Source organism: Bubalus kerabau, chromosome 17 (genome assembly GCF_029407905.1).
Source record: "Bubalus kerabau isolate K-KA32 ecotype Philippines breed swamp buffalo chromosome 17, PCC_UOA_SB_1v2, whole genome shotgun sequence".
Taxonomy (NCBI): Eukaryota; Metazoa; Chordata; class Mammalia; order Artiodactyla; family Bovidae; genus Bubalus; species Bubalus kerabau.
The window spans coordinates 60,303,260-60,318,478 of NC_073640.1; the positions used below are offsets into that span (position 1 = coordinate 60,303,260).

At 50.8% G+C, this 15,219-nt stretch overlaps 1 protein-coding gene across 1 annotated transcript; it reads right to left on the reverse strand.

The window, feature by feature from the left end:
- Positions 1-4,295: 4,295 nt before the first annotated feature.
- On the reverse strand, positions 4,296-7,287 carry KLK4 (kallikrein related peptidase 4). Its single transcript, XM_055551195.1, has 5 exons — positions 7,247-7,287; positions 6,828-6,978; positions 6,544-6,758; positions 5,834-6,087; positions 4,296-5,747 (listed from the first exon to the last, which is right to left on the reverse strand). The coding sequence occupies exons 1-5, from the start codon at positions 7,285-7,287 to the stop codon at positions 5,536-5,538; spliced, it is 873 nt and encodes a 290-aa protein (XP_055407170.1). The 3' UTR covers positions 4,296-5,535.
- Positions 7,288-15,219: the final 7,932 nt, after the last annotated feature.

Sequence of the window (15,219 nt, forward strand, 5' to 3'; positions counted from 1 at the left end):
AATCCAGGCTATCATCAGTCCTGTTTTCCGAGAATCTTGGGGAGGGGTGGTTTTGGGGTCTTTCTCAGAGCAGATTAGGACCTGAAGAAGCAAGGGCTCTCCCGTCTCTCAATTTTGGCCTCTTTTTCTGAACCCCCCCTTTTCCCAGATTACAAATGGGGAAACTGAGGCCCAGGGAGTTAAAACATGTGTGCGGCCCCAGCTTGCAAGTGTGACTCTGAGGAGGGGGGGACGCCCCACGTACGGCTAGGTTTTTCCCTGAGACTTTTTATATTTCTTGAGCTGCGCGGGGCGGAACCGGAAAGAACCTCTTTTTCTCCTGTCCTGGGAGGGTTCCACAGCTAGGCGGTGCCAACACGCGGCTCTGAGGGACGGCGCGGGCTGGGGGCGGGCTGGAGGGCGGGGACTCCTGGGTCAGACGGAGCGGGGTGTGGGGGACCAACTCCGAATTCTGGAGTTCGGGTTATGGTATTTTGTCAATTCCTATGGCACCCCACTCCAGTACTCTTGCCTGGAAAATCCCATGGATGGAGGAGCCTGGTAGGCTTCAGTCCATGGGGTCGCTAAGAGTCGGACACGACTGAGCGACTTCCCTCTCACTTTTCACTTTCATGCATTGGAGAAGGAAATGGCAACCCACTCCAGTGTTCTTGCCTGGAGAATCCCAGGGACGGGGGAGCCTGGTGGGCTGCCGTCTATGGGGTCGCACAGAGTCGGACACGGCTGAAGTGACTTAGCAGCAGCAGCAGCTTAATGACATTGTGGCCAGACAATAACCTCGGTATTTTAACATTTTGAAATGTGGTGAGACTTGCTTCATAGCTCAGTATCAGTACAATTTTTGTAAATGCTGTGCAAATGTGTGTGTGTGTGTATATATATTCTACCCCCCCCCAACCCCATTCATGGCTAGGTTTTTAAACCCACTTTTATTCATTGATTGTAAGTAATATAAATATTCCAAAAATAGAAACAGACACTTAATGGCGTCCTACATTTCAAGTTTTCGAATACAACAAATTAATCAAGTCATGAACCTGTAAGCAGCAAGGTAGTCAGAACTCCACAGCCCAGTCACAGTGGAAGGCAGGTCTCCCCTGCCCTCCAGAGGCATCTTGAAGGGGGTTGAGCGGCACGACATGGACAGGTAGAATCTGAGATAACTACAAGCAAAGAAGCTCCCAGAACCCAAAGAGGAGGGTCTGCTCCAGGGGTAGGCCCCACAGCATCAAAGGAGCAGAGCAGGGGGCCAGACCTCTGCCTCCCCTTCCCGGCTTGAATGCAAGTATTTACCGGTGTTAAAAAAAAAGACAAAACTGAAACCCCATTCTACAAAAAGGTGACTGAGAGACAACAGTGACAAATAACCAACTGAAGCGCTGAAGGGGAAAACAAGGCTTAAGTTCTGTAGACACTTGACCTGGGTGGGACGTGGGGTGCAAGACGATCTTGGAGGGGGCGAGGGGGTTGCCTTACTGGATGAGGCCTTGAGGTATATTTTTAAAATCACGGTGTACACAGTTCAAGGTATAGATTTCGTGTTCAATGAGTTTTGATAAATGCATCCGCCCAGGTAACTCTCAATCCCATCAAATTATAAAACACTGCAGTCTACTGTATAGCACAGGAAACTCTACTCAGTACTCTGTAATGATGTATATGGGAAAATAATCTAAAAATAGTGGATATGTATATCCATACAGAGGGTGACAGGATGAGATGGCAGGATGGCATCAGCGATTCAATGGACATGAACTTGGGCAAACTCCAGGAGATAGTGAAGGACAGGGAAGCCTCAGGTGCTGCAGTCCATGGGGTCACAGAGAGTCAGACATGACTTAGCAACTCAACAACAACAACAAGCCTTTCTATTCTAGAATCTGAAGGTCTGATAATCTAGAGATTTTGAAGGTCTATGGTTCTAGAATGACTGAGACCCTAGGATTCTGGACTAACTAAGAGTCTGTGGTTCTGGACTTTCTTAACCACTGGACCACACGGAAGTCCCTACTCAGCATCCTGATTTTGAGGTGCACTTATACTGTTGTATGTATCAAGACCTCAGCTTTTTATTACTGAGTAGCATTTTGCATTGAGTGAATAGTTCACAGTTTGTTTGCTCATTCACTCCTTCATGGACATTTGGGTTGCTTCTACTTTGGCTGCTATGAATAAAGCTCCTATGAACATTCATGGGAGGTGGTTTTTTTTCCATTGGTCTTACATGAATACCTAAGAGTGGACTTGCTGGTTATGGGGTAGACAACGTATGTTTATGTTCTAAGAAACTGCCAAACTGTCTTCCAAGGCAGTTGTACCATTTTATACTCCCCCGCCCCCAGAAATATGTGAGAATTACCGCTGCTCTACATACAACCAATACACCATGCTGTCCTTCTTTTTAGTCTTAGCCATTCTGGTAGATATGTGCAATTTGAAAAGGTTGTATATTCTTCAGATACTGGGTGCAATGTTCTATATATGATGACTAAATAAAGTTTGTTAATCACATTGTTCAAATCATATATGTCCTTATCCACTTTTATCTTGTTTGTTCTATTATTTTTTAAGAGGCTCCTTAAAGTCCTCTTTACGTTTTTTAAAATCTTTTTTTTTTACTTTTGGTCGCAGCGAGTGGCTTGTGGGATCTTAGTTCCTCGACCAAGGATTGAATTTGTACCTGAGCCATCAGCAGTGAAAACAGAGTCCTAGCCACTGGACCACCAGGGATTTCCCCAAGTCCTCTATCATGAGTGGGGATTTGTCTCTCTTAGTTATCTCATCACTTACTTTATATATTTGAGGATACTGAAGAGATACAGAGAAATTTTAATATCTCCTTAAGAACAGGTTCACAATATGTTTATGAAGATATTCCTGGATAAAAATTCTTATCAGTATATTCTATTTAGTTGTTGTTGGTTAGTCAATAAGTCGTGTCTGACTTTTTGCCACCCCATGGACTGTAACTGGACTGCCACTGGGCTCCTCTGTTCATGGGATTCTCCAGGCAAGGATACTAAGTGAGTTGCCATTTCCTTCCCCAGGAGATCTTCCTGACCCAGGGACTGAACCTGCATCTCCTACATTGTCAGACAGATTCTTTACCATTGAGCCACCAGGGAAGCCCCACTGTATTTAGTATAATAACAATTTTTTATGTTCTTGGGGCTTCAGTCTTCTCTCTCTCTCTGTCCTAACTCACCCCTCTCTCCATCCTCAGACTCCCCGACCCCTGCCCCCCAGATTCTTGCCACCAGTCTCCAGCTACAGCAGGTGGGTCCTGAGGCAACCACAAGTGAAAAATTCTTAAAATGCACCGAAGAAGTCAAAACCAAAATAAGTCAAGCAGTTTGGGAATTCACTGTTTTACTTTCTCAAGGGGAAAATGGAATTTGGCCGTGGAACTTTTAGCTACTGACGGAGCTGGTGGACCATGATGTTTATAGGCCAATTCAGAAGTCATAAAACGGGTTGTCACCTTTGTTCTCCAATCGACCAAACAAGCAAAAATCACAGCAAATCTCAAAGTTTCCTTTTTAGTTACTCTGAAATATAAAGGGCTGTGTTCTGAAAGAGATTAAAAGCTCTGGCAGTATTATTTTATTTCACAGCAATGAAAAACATCACCATGCTCTTTGTCATTTATCATTAATAATGTCAGAATGTCATGAAGATATTTTGGCATTTCAACTTTGCTTTTTTTCTATTTTTTTTCAAGTAATTATGCAGAACCAGAGTTAGCATTTTTACAAAAGTATATTACTGATTTCAGGAGAAGGCAATGGCACCCCACTCCGGTACTCTTGCCTGGAAAATCCCATGGATGGAGGAGCCTGGAAGGCTGCAATCCATGGGGTCGCTAAGAGTCGGACACGACTGAGCGACTTCACTTTCACTTTTCACTTTCATGCATTGGAGAAGGAAATGGCAACCCACTCCAGTGTTCTTGCCTGGAGAATCCCAGGGACGGCGGAGCCTGGTGGGCTGCTGTCTATGGGATCACAGAGTCGGACACAACTGAAGTGACTTAGCAGCAGCAGTAGCAAAGTTGATTAAACAAAATAAGGAAATCCCATTAATTTGCCGTTTGCTGATTCAACTTTTCAGAAACTAGACAACATCCACAGAATCAGTTTCTCTTAACCTTCTCTCAGGTATGTCTTCTTCCAAGGGGATCCTGTGACTCTCCTGGTCACGGTCCCATTTCCCAGATGAAAAAACTGAGGCACAAAGAAGGCAAACTATCTGCTGGAATCCCTTGGATGGGAAAGGAAGCAAGGAGGACAGTATGAACAGAGCTGGTGCTCTCTTAGACTTTATTTCAGGGCTTAGGTGAAGGGACAAAAACGGTGAAAAATCAGCTTTGTCTACCAATGGTAAGGTGGTGTCAACATCGTGCTGCTAGGGAGCATCATGTACAGGAAAAGATTCTTGATGGGACAGGACTCCTGGGGTTGAGGGAGGGAGCTGGGGGTGGGGGTCTAGACTCCCGGGTCTGAGGGTGGAAGGCACTGGGAACCCAGATTCCTGAATTCCTTCAGCAGCTTATATTTTGGGGTTCAATTTCATGAATCCCAGTCGCAGGAGTTAACTGGCCTGGATGGTTTTCTGTATCCAGTCCGTGAACTTGCAGAGATTGGTGTAGACGCTTGGCATGTAGGGTTGGCCACACTGGGCTTGTCCAAAGGATACCAGGCCCTGCAGGGACCCGTTGCAGACCAGGGGGCCCCCAGAGTCACCCTGTTGTGGAGAGACAGAGAATAAAGAATCCAAAACCCGGAGAGGTGGGGACGCGGCTGGCGGCCCAGTGGTTCAGAATCCCCTTTCCAAGGCAGGCAACACAAATTCGACCCCTAGTCGGGGAACTAAGCTCCCACATGCGGTGGGGCAACTAACTAGAGTGGGGCAACGGACTACCGTGCCACAGCTAGAGAGACGCCTGAGCGCCACAAGTAGAGAAGCCAGCGTGTTGCAACGAAGATCCTGCGTGATGCAACTAAGACCTGGGTCAGGCCAATAGACAGACAAATGAATATTAAAAACAAACAAAACACAGAGAAGTGGACATAGATGTGAGATCAGAAAGGAGCCAAATGAAGAGAGGCAAAGACAGGAGAGTGAGAGGACAAAAGATAGCAACATATTCCTTAAAGGTTCTACTACAGAGCCCCGATCACACCCAATTCGGCTCCCTACGTCCTAACAGCTGGCCGATTCTCTTGCATTTGCTGCTGTTCCATCTCTGTGTCTCTCCTTCTTTTTCTCCCACTATAGCTTACTTCTCCGTCTCAATGACTCTCTGAGTCTCTGTGCAACTCTTCACCTCCTTGTATGTTGATTTTTTATCCTATTTCACTTTAAATTTCATCTCTGTGTGTCAATGTATCTGTTTCTCTCTGGGTGTGCATGTGTGTATGTCTGTTTCTGCCTTACTGCATCTGTCTTTATTTCTATTTCTCACTTTCCTTGCTTCTCTTTATTTCTGTGTCTATTTCTCTTTCAGTCTCTCTCCCATATCTCTGTTTCTTCTCACTATGGGGTTCCTGTCCCCTCCCTTTTCCATCTCTCCCTGGATCTTCTCCCCTCTTCCCTTCCCCCATCTCTCACATGGCAGGAGTCCTTCTGGTCCTGGCCTCCGCCAGCGCAGAACATGCTGGGGTGGTACACGTGGGCATAGAGTTCACTGCAGATCTTCTCCGACACAACTGAGATATTCACACATTGGAGCACTTTGGGCAGTCTGCCTGGGACGCAGAGCATCAGATCAGCCTCTACTGGCTGGGTGGAGAACCCCTCAGAGAGACCAGACACATCCATCTCCCTAGCTCACCATTCACCAGCCGACCCCAGCCAGAAACCAGACAGGAATCCCCCTCTGCGGCCGGGCACTGGGAGGCGATGCTGATGTCCTGGATGGTATCAGATGGGGGTACCGATTCTTCCAACTTGATGAGCATGAGGTCGTTGGCGAATGATGGTTTGTTGTACTCTGGGTGCTGGATGGAGAGGTGGGCTTCTATCATCTGACTGCCTGGTTCTTGGTCGGCCTCAAGACTGTGCAGGCCCAGCCCAATGGTATAGGACCTAAGGGCCACGGGGTCGAGGGTGCGGGGGTAGCGTGGGGACAGGTTAGTTCTGTGGCAGCCACGCCATTATCTCCATTCCTGTCTTCAACCACAACCCCATCTCCGGTCCATTGCCCCACCCCATCTTCCTTGCTAAGTTCTGCACTACCCAGTCATGATTTCAAATCCTAATGCACAAGCAATAATCCAGAGGCAAGAACTTGACTTAATTTACTGGATACTCAGCAGTGGAACTGAGATTTCAACCCAGGATTCTGAGTCTTTCCAAAGCAAGAGCTCCCGCTTCCGTCACAGAGCCTTCCTTGAGAGCGGCTTTCACTTTTAGTACCCGGAGGCTGAACCTATGAAGCCCCTCTCCTCAGCTAACAGTGCATCCAGACCCTCCCTAGAACCCAAGCCCCGCCCCTGTCCCTCCTCCCCGCGCCGCCCCCCCTGCCCCGCGCCCTGCACTCACTTCTGGAAGCAATGCGCAGCGGACAGCACCCACTGCGGATGCACCAGGACTCCCCCGCAGAAAAATTCATTTTCCAAGAACAGGGCCGCCTGCCAGGGCTGCGAGTGCGGGCGGCAGTCCTCGCCGTTGATGATGCGGCTGCTGCCGCCCCAGGCGAGGGATCCTGAAGGCGGAGGCAGGACTGGGGGACCCGGCTCTGAGCCGAAACTGGACTTCTGGGGGCGGGGCTCGGTGTGGGGGCGTGGTCAGGACTGAGCCAGAGGCCCAGAATGTAGGACACTAACTCCTGAGGCCTTGGCTCTAGGGGCGTGGCCACTGATGACGGGCGTGGTCGGGGCTTCTGCCGCGGTGAGGGGGCGTAGCTCAGGGTGGAAGCCGGACTTGCGGGAGAGGGGTTGGGGGCGGGGCTCTCGGTGCACGGGGGCGCGGTCAGAGCTGGGAGACAAACAGGAGGCGGGACCCTGCCTCTTGGGGCGGGGTCACAGTGCCCTGCGGTGAATGGCGGTCAGATGGGACTAGACCTCTCGGTGGGCGGGTGTGGTCAGAACCGCAGGGATGGAGTCAGGGATCCTGCGGGCAGTAAGAGTCCTGGGGCGGGGTCAAGGATTAGTGAGGAAACGGGGGAGGGGTCACAGTCCGGGGCTTTAATTCCACGCATCAGGTTCCTTGGCGGGGGGGTTCGGGTTCACAGAGGTAGGGTCACTTGTCGGGGAAGAGTTTCAGCTTCGAGTTCGTCACAGCCATCTCCCAGATCCACACTCCATCGCTCTCTCTCTCACACACACAAGCACCACAGCAGGCCTGTGCAATGCTGGGGCGTCAATCTCCCAACACGAGCAGACCCCTCCACACAAAGTGGCAGAGGCAAGGGCGACAGAGGAAGACGCTCAGGGAGGCAGTGCCAGTATCTGTAGCCCTGGTGTCTTGCCCAACTCGGCTCAGTCCCGTCCCCCCAGGGCAGCAGACAGCCAGCTCACACAGAAACCCCATCACACTGTCATAATGTGGGTCCCTGGGGCCTCTCAGGATTGGAGACCCAAGAAGCAGGCGCAGATTGCCAGCAGTGGGTGACTCTCCTAGAAGCGTAATCTCCCTTTCAGGGGTACCCCAAGCAAGGTCTGGTGGCTCAGACGGTAAAGAATCTGCCTGCAGTGCAGGAGATCCAGGGTTCCATCCCTGGTTCGGGAAGATCCCCTGGAGAAGCGCATGGCTACCCACTCCAGTATTCTTGCCTGGAGAATCCCATGGACAGAGAAGCCTGGGGGGCAACAACAGTCCATGGGGTTGCAAAGAATGAGACACGACTGAAGCGACTGACACTTTCACACTTTCCGGCTCCACAGATCCTTGCAGCTTCATCACTCAGGTCCTCTCAGCATTGTCACTCCACAGGGTATCCAGAGGCATAGACTGTCAGAGCCGTTCCCCCAATCATGCACCGACTCTCATGGGTATGACTACACGGAGGTGTGCAAAGCCACACACACGCCAGTACACAGGTGGCACCCATGCAAACACCCTGTGATACAGGGAATCACATGTGTGCATCCAGAGAGCAACCGTCACACCGTACTGTCACCCACGCAGCTTCAGTCGGGTCCTGGAGGACCCTGAGTCGTGCCCACCCAGTAACAAGCCTCAGATACAATCTCACACACACACACACCTCACTCAGATACCTGTGACACCGAGGAGGAGATGCCCCAGGAACCAGCCCCAGGGGTTTCCTGCTGTGGTCATCCTTCAGCACCTGTATGAGGGTCAGTCTCTAGGGAACCAAGTCTTTCCATCAGTCTCTCTCTCCACTCCTGCCCCCCCCCCACCCCCAGGATATTATTGGATATACCACCCCCTCTCCAACACACACACACATCGCAGTGTCTGAGCTCATGGCCCAGAGACCCACAGCCTGGAGAGACTGAGAGGCTGAGAGAGAAGTGGAAAAGAGAGAGAGTAGTGGGTGGAGAGGAAGAGATGGAGAACGTGCCTCTCCATCTGTAGACTGGAAGATGTAGGAGGATGGAGACAGGGCCCTCAAGGATGCAGAGAAGAGGGAACATCAGAGGCTGGCTGAGAGTCAGAGTCCGGGAGAGAGAGATTCAGGGAAATAGACCAGGGGAGACACAGGGAGGACTGGAGAGACCCTCCTAACTAGAGACCTATTTGGAAGAAACAGACCTGAAGACCCAAGGTCCAGAGGCTGAGAACCACAGGGACACGGAGCTGTAGGGAGAGTAGATCATGAAGACTGCTCTTAGGGGAGTAGTGGGTGGGACGCTCACCTGGTTGCCTCTGGGCTCTGGGATCCTACACTGGGCTGGGCTTCTGCCTGCTGCCTCCAGCAGGGGCCCCCTGGGGAGCTTATAAGCATCCCCAGCTGGGCTGGCCTGCCCCCTAGGGACACACTCCTGGGGCGAGGTGCTGCCAGCTTCCAGCTCAGAGCTCTCAGGCTGCCTGGTGCCAGGCTGAGCTCAGTGAGCCAGACGGGCCAGGAGACCCCAGTCTCACTGCCCCCTTCTTGCTTGGTGGCTTGTCAGCTTTCTCCTCTCTCTCTCTGGTTCTCCCTCCCTCTCTCTCTCACACACGTACACACACTCTCTGTTTTTTTTTTTCTCTTATTCTCCCTCTCATTAAATCTCTCTCATCCTCCCTTCCTTCCTCTCCCGGCTGTGTTGCCCCAGCAGAACCTCCCCGATTCAAATTCCCTGCAGCACATTCTGCCTTTGGAACCTTGCACACGTGACTGCACCCCTGTGAGCCTCCGGTTTCCCATCCATAAAGTCAGGGTGATCATTGTTCCTCTGTCTCAAAATTCTTCCAAAAGACTCTGCGGGGGAAAAATGCCTGGACACCAAGCCAGATGTGCCATGGGAACCCAGAGAGTGGGGGATAGGATGAAGCCTTTGCTAGTCAAAGAGCAATTGCGCCCCTCCGAGGCTCCAAGCTGCGGGAAGGGACAAGCACATTCTGATGCTTCAGGGGCACATGTCCCAGTGGGGGAGACCGACCAACAGAAAAAAACGCAGGGACAAGGGATATCTGGTAGTCATGTGTGTGCAGAGAACATGGCTGATATTAGAGAGGGACTGGGACCAGGTGGGCTAACTGCAAATGAGGAGGTGTCGGGGCGTCTCAGAGGAGGGGACTTTTAGGCTGAGAGGCAGTGAACTTGGCAGGAAAAAGAGAGAGAAGTTGGGGGAATTCCCTCGTTGTCCAGTGGTTAAGACTTGGCATTCACGCTGCAATGGCCTGGGTTCAATCCCTGAGAGATTTGCATGCAAGGGGAAAGAGTTTGGGTTTATTTTCAAATGCAATGGATTTAAAATTATTATTTTTTTGCTGTGGACCATTTTAAAAGTCTTAACTGAATGTATTACAATACTGCTTCAGTTTTATGTTTTGGTTTTTATTTTTATTTATTTTCTTGGCTGCAAAGCATGTGGGGTCTTGGCTCCCTGACCAGGGATTGAACTTGCACCCTTGGTATTAAAAAGGTGACATCTTAACCCCTGGACCACCAGGGAAGTCCCTCAGTGCGGTGGATTTTTAAGCATGAGATAGGAGTGGTGTGATCTGATTTCTTTTTAAAAAGCATTCTGGGTGGAGAATGATGGGAGTAGGGGTGAGATGGAAGTGGAGAAACCAGCGAGGACGTGGGAGGTGGCAACAGCCCCCCAGATGAGAGAGGCTGTGGCCCCTGGGTGAAGAGAAAGGGGAGGGGCAAGGAGTCAAGTACCCGATGGGTGGACGGTGTGGGGGGAGGAGAAAGGAGGCGTGGAGGGTGTCTCCGCCTTGGTCTGCTGGTGGTCACATCTGTGGCGCCATCTGTGTGGAGGTGCGAGGGGGTGTGGGGGAGAAGGGCTGAGCTGAGGGCGCCCATCGGGAGCCAAGCGGTTGGACGTGTGAGCCCCAGGAGGCAGACAGAGGTCGGGGTGGGTGAGGAACCGTGAGGAGTCACCTGAGGAGACGTGTGTTTAGAGCCATGGGGTTGGATGAAATCATCCAAGAAGCAGGTGTGGACCGCTCTGATGAGGGGTTGCAGGGACAGTTGAGATGATGCTGAGGGATGACTGGGCCTCCCTCCGTCTCTCTCGGGCCCCGGTTCCCTCTGCTTTTTCTGTCTCTGGCCCCTCCCTAGCGTCTGGTTCTCCAACCCTGTCTCCATCTACCTGCCTGCGGTGTTTGGTCACCTGGGGGCACAGAAACCCCAGACCCCTCTGATCCAGGGACCTGCAGCTTTGACCATGAACATGGAGGAGGTCAGCAGGAGGGGTGTGTGTGTGGGGCGGGTGGGTGGTGCAGGGTGGGCTCAGACCTCACAGCTGCCCAGACGTGACTTAGGTCTGGGCAGTGGGAGGAGTGGGGTTGGAGCCAGAGGGAGGGACAGGGCTGGGGCGGCTGGAATGAGGGAGAAGGGGGTGGATGCGGCATCCCTCTGCCCTGCTCTGCAGCCTCACTTCTGTCCTGTCCTGCTTGAGGTTAGGCAGAAGTGACCCAGTTATTTGAAGATGAATCCAAGAGTGAGTGTGTCTGTGTTTGGGGGGGTTAGGTCATGTCATGGAGATGCCTCCAGCCTGGCAAGTGGGAAGGGTTTGGAACAGGGACTCCATGGGTGAAAACCCAGGCTGGGGTTGGGGGTGGAGAGAGGCAGAGACCACGAGATGCAGAGATAGGCAAGGAGACTGGGACCAGAGGCAGAGAAATAAAGGTATAGGGAGAGACAGAGAGCAAGATGGGCTTCCCTGGTGGCTCAGCAGGTAAAGAATCCTCCTGTAATGCAGGAGACCTGGGTTCGATCCCTGGGTGGGGAAGATGCCCTGGGGAAGGGAACAGCTACCCAGTCTGGTATTCTTGCCTGGAGAATCCCATGGACAGAGGAGCCTGGTGGGCTACAGTCCGTAAGGTCACAAACAGTCGGATATGACTGAAGTGACTTAGCTGCAGCAGCAAGGTCACAGAGTCTGGGAAAGGTGGAGATGGACAAATGGGCTGAGATGGACAGACACAGAGCAGGAGAGAGCTGGAAACACAGCGAAAGGTAGATGCTGAAAGACACACATCTCAGGATAATGATGATTAAAAACAAAAAGATCTAACAGTTATATATCACTTTTTACTATGTGCCTTCATAACAGTTTTACACATACCAACTAGTTTTAATCATCACGATAATCCCACGAGGTACCCATTATTATGCTTAATTTTATGAAGGTGGAAAGGGAGGCACAGAGAGGTCAATCGGCTAACCCAAAGTCACACAGCAAAGTGGCAGTGAATCCAGGCATCTGAATCCAGAGCCCGCATCTTGAGCTCTCTGCCATGCAGCCTTCTTCATGCACATTAAGAAACAGAAAAGAAGCTGAGGAATGGGTGTGCTGTCTCGGGACACAGGTCATGGGGGTTTAGAATACACCTGGGTCCACGGCCCCTCACCTGAGCCATCTGCCCTCATCCCCACCTGCAGGTGAGGGGCAGCCTCGGCCAGAGAAGACATAGAGCATCACTGGGGAGGGGATGAGATGCGGCCGTGCCAGCCCCAAGTACCCTTCTCACTGCATAACTGGAAGAGCGAGCCCCTTCCCCTCCCATAGATGGAGCTAAGAAGAGAATCTTAAATCTCCTGGACACAGTGGAGGCTGGCCACCTGCTTACAGATGTCATCTGCTCTAAGGCCCAAAGCAGCCCTCACCACATTTTCAGGGGCGTCTGTCCCAGCCCTTAGGGTAACACTCCCCCATTCTTTTGGGGACCAGGGACCAGTTTAACAGACGACAATTTTTCCACAGACCAGGCGTGGGGGGCAGGGAGGGTGGTTTCAGGATAACTCAAGTGCGTTACATTTATTGTGCATTTTATTTCTATTATTATCACATCAGCTCCACCTGAGATCATCAAGCATTAGATTCTGGAGGTTGGGGACCCTTGCCTTAGGGAACTCACCCCCAAGTTCTACCCGGTAAACTCAGGAAACGCCTTCAGGCTGGCTCTGAACCAACTTGAGGGTGGTGGGCGGAGGGGTTGCCCCTGTTTCAGTCAATAACTAAAACCACGTTGGCATAGATTGTATTCCCTGAAGAGAAGTGGTTTTTCTCCGCTTACCACGGGTGATGGGGGATTCGGTAGGAAAACTGCCTGCTGAAAGCATCTCCCCTTCCTGCTTCTCTCCCGGGGGAGAGAGAGGCCAACACCTCGGGTGGGCGTCCACCCCGAAGCAGGGACAACGGAGACAGGGATTTGGGGAGGGGTGAGAGAGTTGGAGCATGGAGAACTACAGAGGCCACAGCCTGCCCACTTGTGAACTGGGGAGATGGCTGTGGGTTATGGGGACCACTACTGGGGTGTCTCCTGAACACAGAGACAGGGGCTGGGGCTGGAGGGGGTCTCAGTGAATGTCAAAGGAGCAGAAGTTAAGACAGTAGCCCTCATGGGGCTTCCCTAGTGGTCCAGCAGCTAAGACTCCATGCTCCCAATGCTGGGGACCTGGGTTCAGCCTCTGGGCAGGGAACTAGATACCCCATGCTGGAACGAAGAGCTCAAATGCCACAACCATAGATCCTGAGTGTGGCGACTAGGACCCGGCACAGCCAAAAAAAAAGGCAGTAAGTAGCCTCCATGGACCAGCAGCTTGGACATTTCTCTTTTTCCCGCTATTTTCAAGCCAAGTTATGTCATCCCCCTGTAGAAGAAAATGGGACCCTGCAAGTGACAGACATTTCTGGCCAGACTGGTGGGATATGGGGTTGGGGGAGGACCAGTGGGCTTGAAGCAGGTTAAAATCCATTTCTATCTTCACTGCCCAAACAGCAGCAACCATCGGCGTCTATTGGGCACTTAAAACGTGGCCAGTGTGTGGTTAAAGAACTGGCTTTCACCGTTTAGATAATTTCAGCGAGTTTCAGTGGAAATGCCAAAACTTGGTTCAATTATTGGGAAAGTTTTAAGTTCCTTTGGAACCAGCCGGGTACCTGAATCCACCTTTTCAACTCTTTAAGTTTTACAGGCTCTAAAATAAAGACCTAGAATTCCAAATGAAAATTTAGCATTCTAGTGGAGATGCTGCTGTAAGGTGTGAAATAGTCACTGGATTTTTAGTTTTCTAAAATTTACTTTATTTATTTTTGTCTGTGCTTGAGAGATTGTTCTAGCAGCAGTGAGTGGGGACTACCCTCTAGTAGCTGTGCCCGGGCCTCTCATTGGGGGTGGTTTCTCTTGTTGCGTAGCAACAGTAGCTACTAGAAAATTTTAAAGGACTTAGGGAGTTGCTGCTATATTTTGATTGGACAGTGCCAGTGTGGAGGGAATAGGAATCAAAAATTAGCAACACAAAAAAGCTTAAGTACTATGTAAACTGGTGTGATTGGAGACATGAGATGGATGTGAGAGTTGGATCATAAAGAAGGTTGAGTGCTTTCAATTTGTGGTGCTGGAGAAGACTCTTGAGGGTCCCTTGGACTGCGAGGAGATCAAACCAGTCAATCTGAAAGGAAATCAACCCTTGAATGTTCATTGGAAGGACTGATGCTGAAGCTGAAGCTTCAATACTTTGGCTATCTGATTCAAAGAGCCGACACACTGGAAAAGACCCTGATGCTGGGAAAGATTGAAGGCAGGAGGAGAAGGGGGTGACAGAGGGTAAGATGGTTGGATGGCATCACCGACTCAATAGACTTGAGTTTCAGCAAACTCTGGGGGATAGTGAAGGACAGGGAATCCTGGCAAGCTACAGTCCATGGGTTTGCGGAGGCGGAAATGACTGAGTGACTGAACGACAACGTGACGGGAGACCAGTGAGTTTCTTTTTTTTCCGGGCTGTTCTTGGCACCTATGAGTTTCACTGATCTAAAAAAAAAAAAAAAAAAAAGCTCTGGAAATGGCAGATCTTTTGTCTGGGCTGATCCACAAATAGCCTTCAACTGTAGGAGAGACCTCTCTAAGGCATATACCTGATCCAAAGACTTTTGATCACACTCAGAATAGAAATTAGAAAACTTACCAGGACCCAAAGGCCCAACCACACTCTGTGCACCTTTGTTCTAGGTTTTCCACAAACGTTAATTCAATGTCCTCAGTATCCTATGAAATAGTGCTATCACCCCCACTTTACAGATGAAAAAAAATTATGCACAGAGAAGGAAAGAGTCATATGCAGTTGATCAAGCTGAGAAGATGCCCAACGACTGTGCAACACTGCCCCCTTGTGGATCCGGAGACACACACGGAGAGAGTTCCGAGGTTGGGAGGGGGTCAGGGACAAAGGCGGGACCCCAGGGTCTCTTGCGTCGGTCGCCCTGGGCCCCGGCACCCAGCTCTGGACCCAGACGTCGGAGCAGAGGAGGCAGGTGCAACCCCGACTGGTGCAAGAGCAGGGACCACCACCTGAGCTTTACCTCTGGTGAGCTCGGAGCCTTGCGCTCTGTGAGCTTGGGTCTTGATCCTGACCTTGGGTGTGTCAGGAACTAAAAAGAAGGGCTCAGAAATCTGACCTCTGGAGTCAGATTTGCTCCAGCAAGAGCTTGGGTGAGCAGCTGAGTGTTTCTGGTCTTAGAGGTCAGCCACTGTTTTCTCCAATTATTGCTACTAATACAATGAGTCAAAGAGGACTGTTTATTTATTTACTTTATCTCTGTTTATTTATTTATTTTTTTTGGCCACACCGTGTAGCTTGTGGGAGCTTAG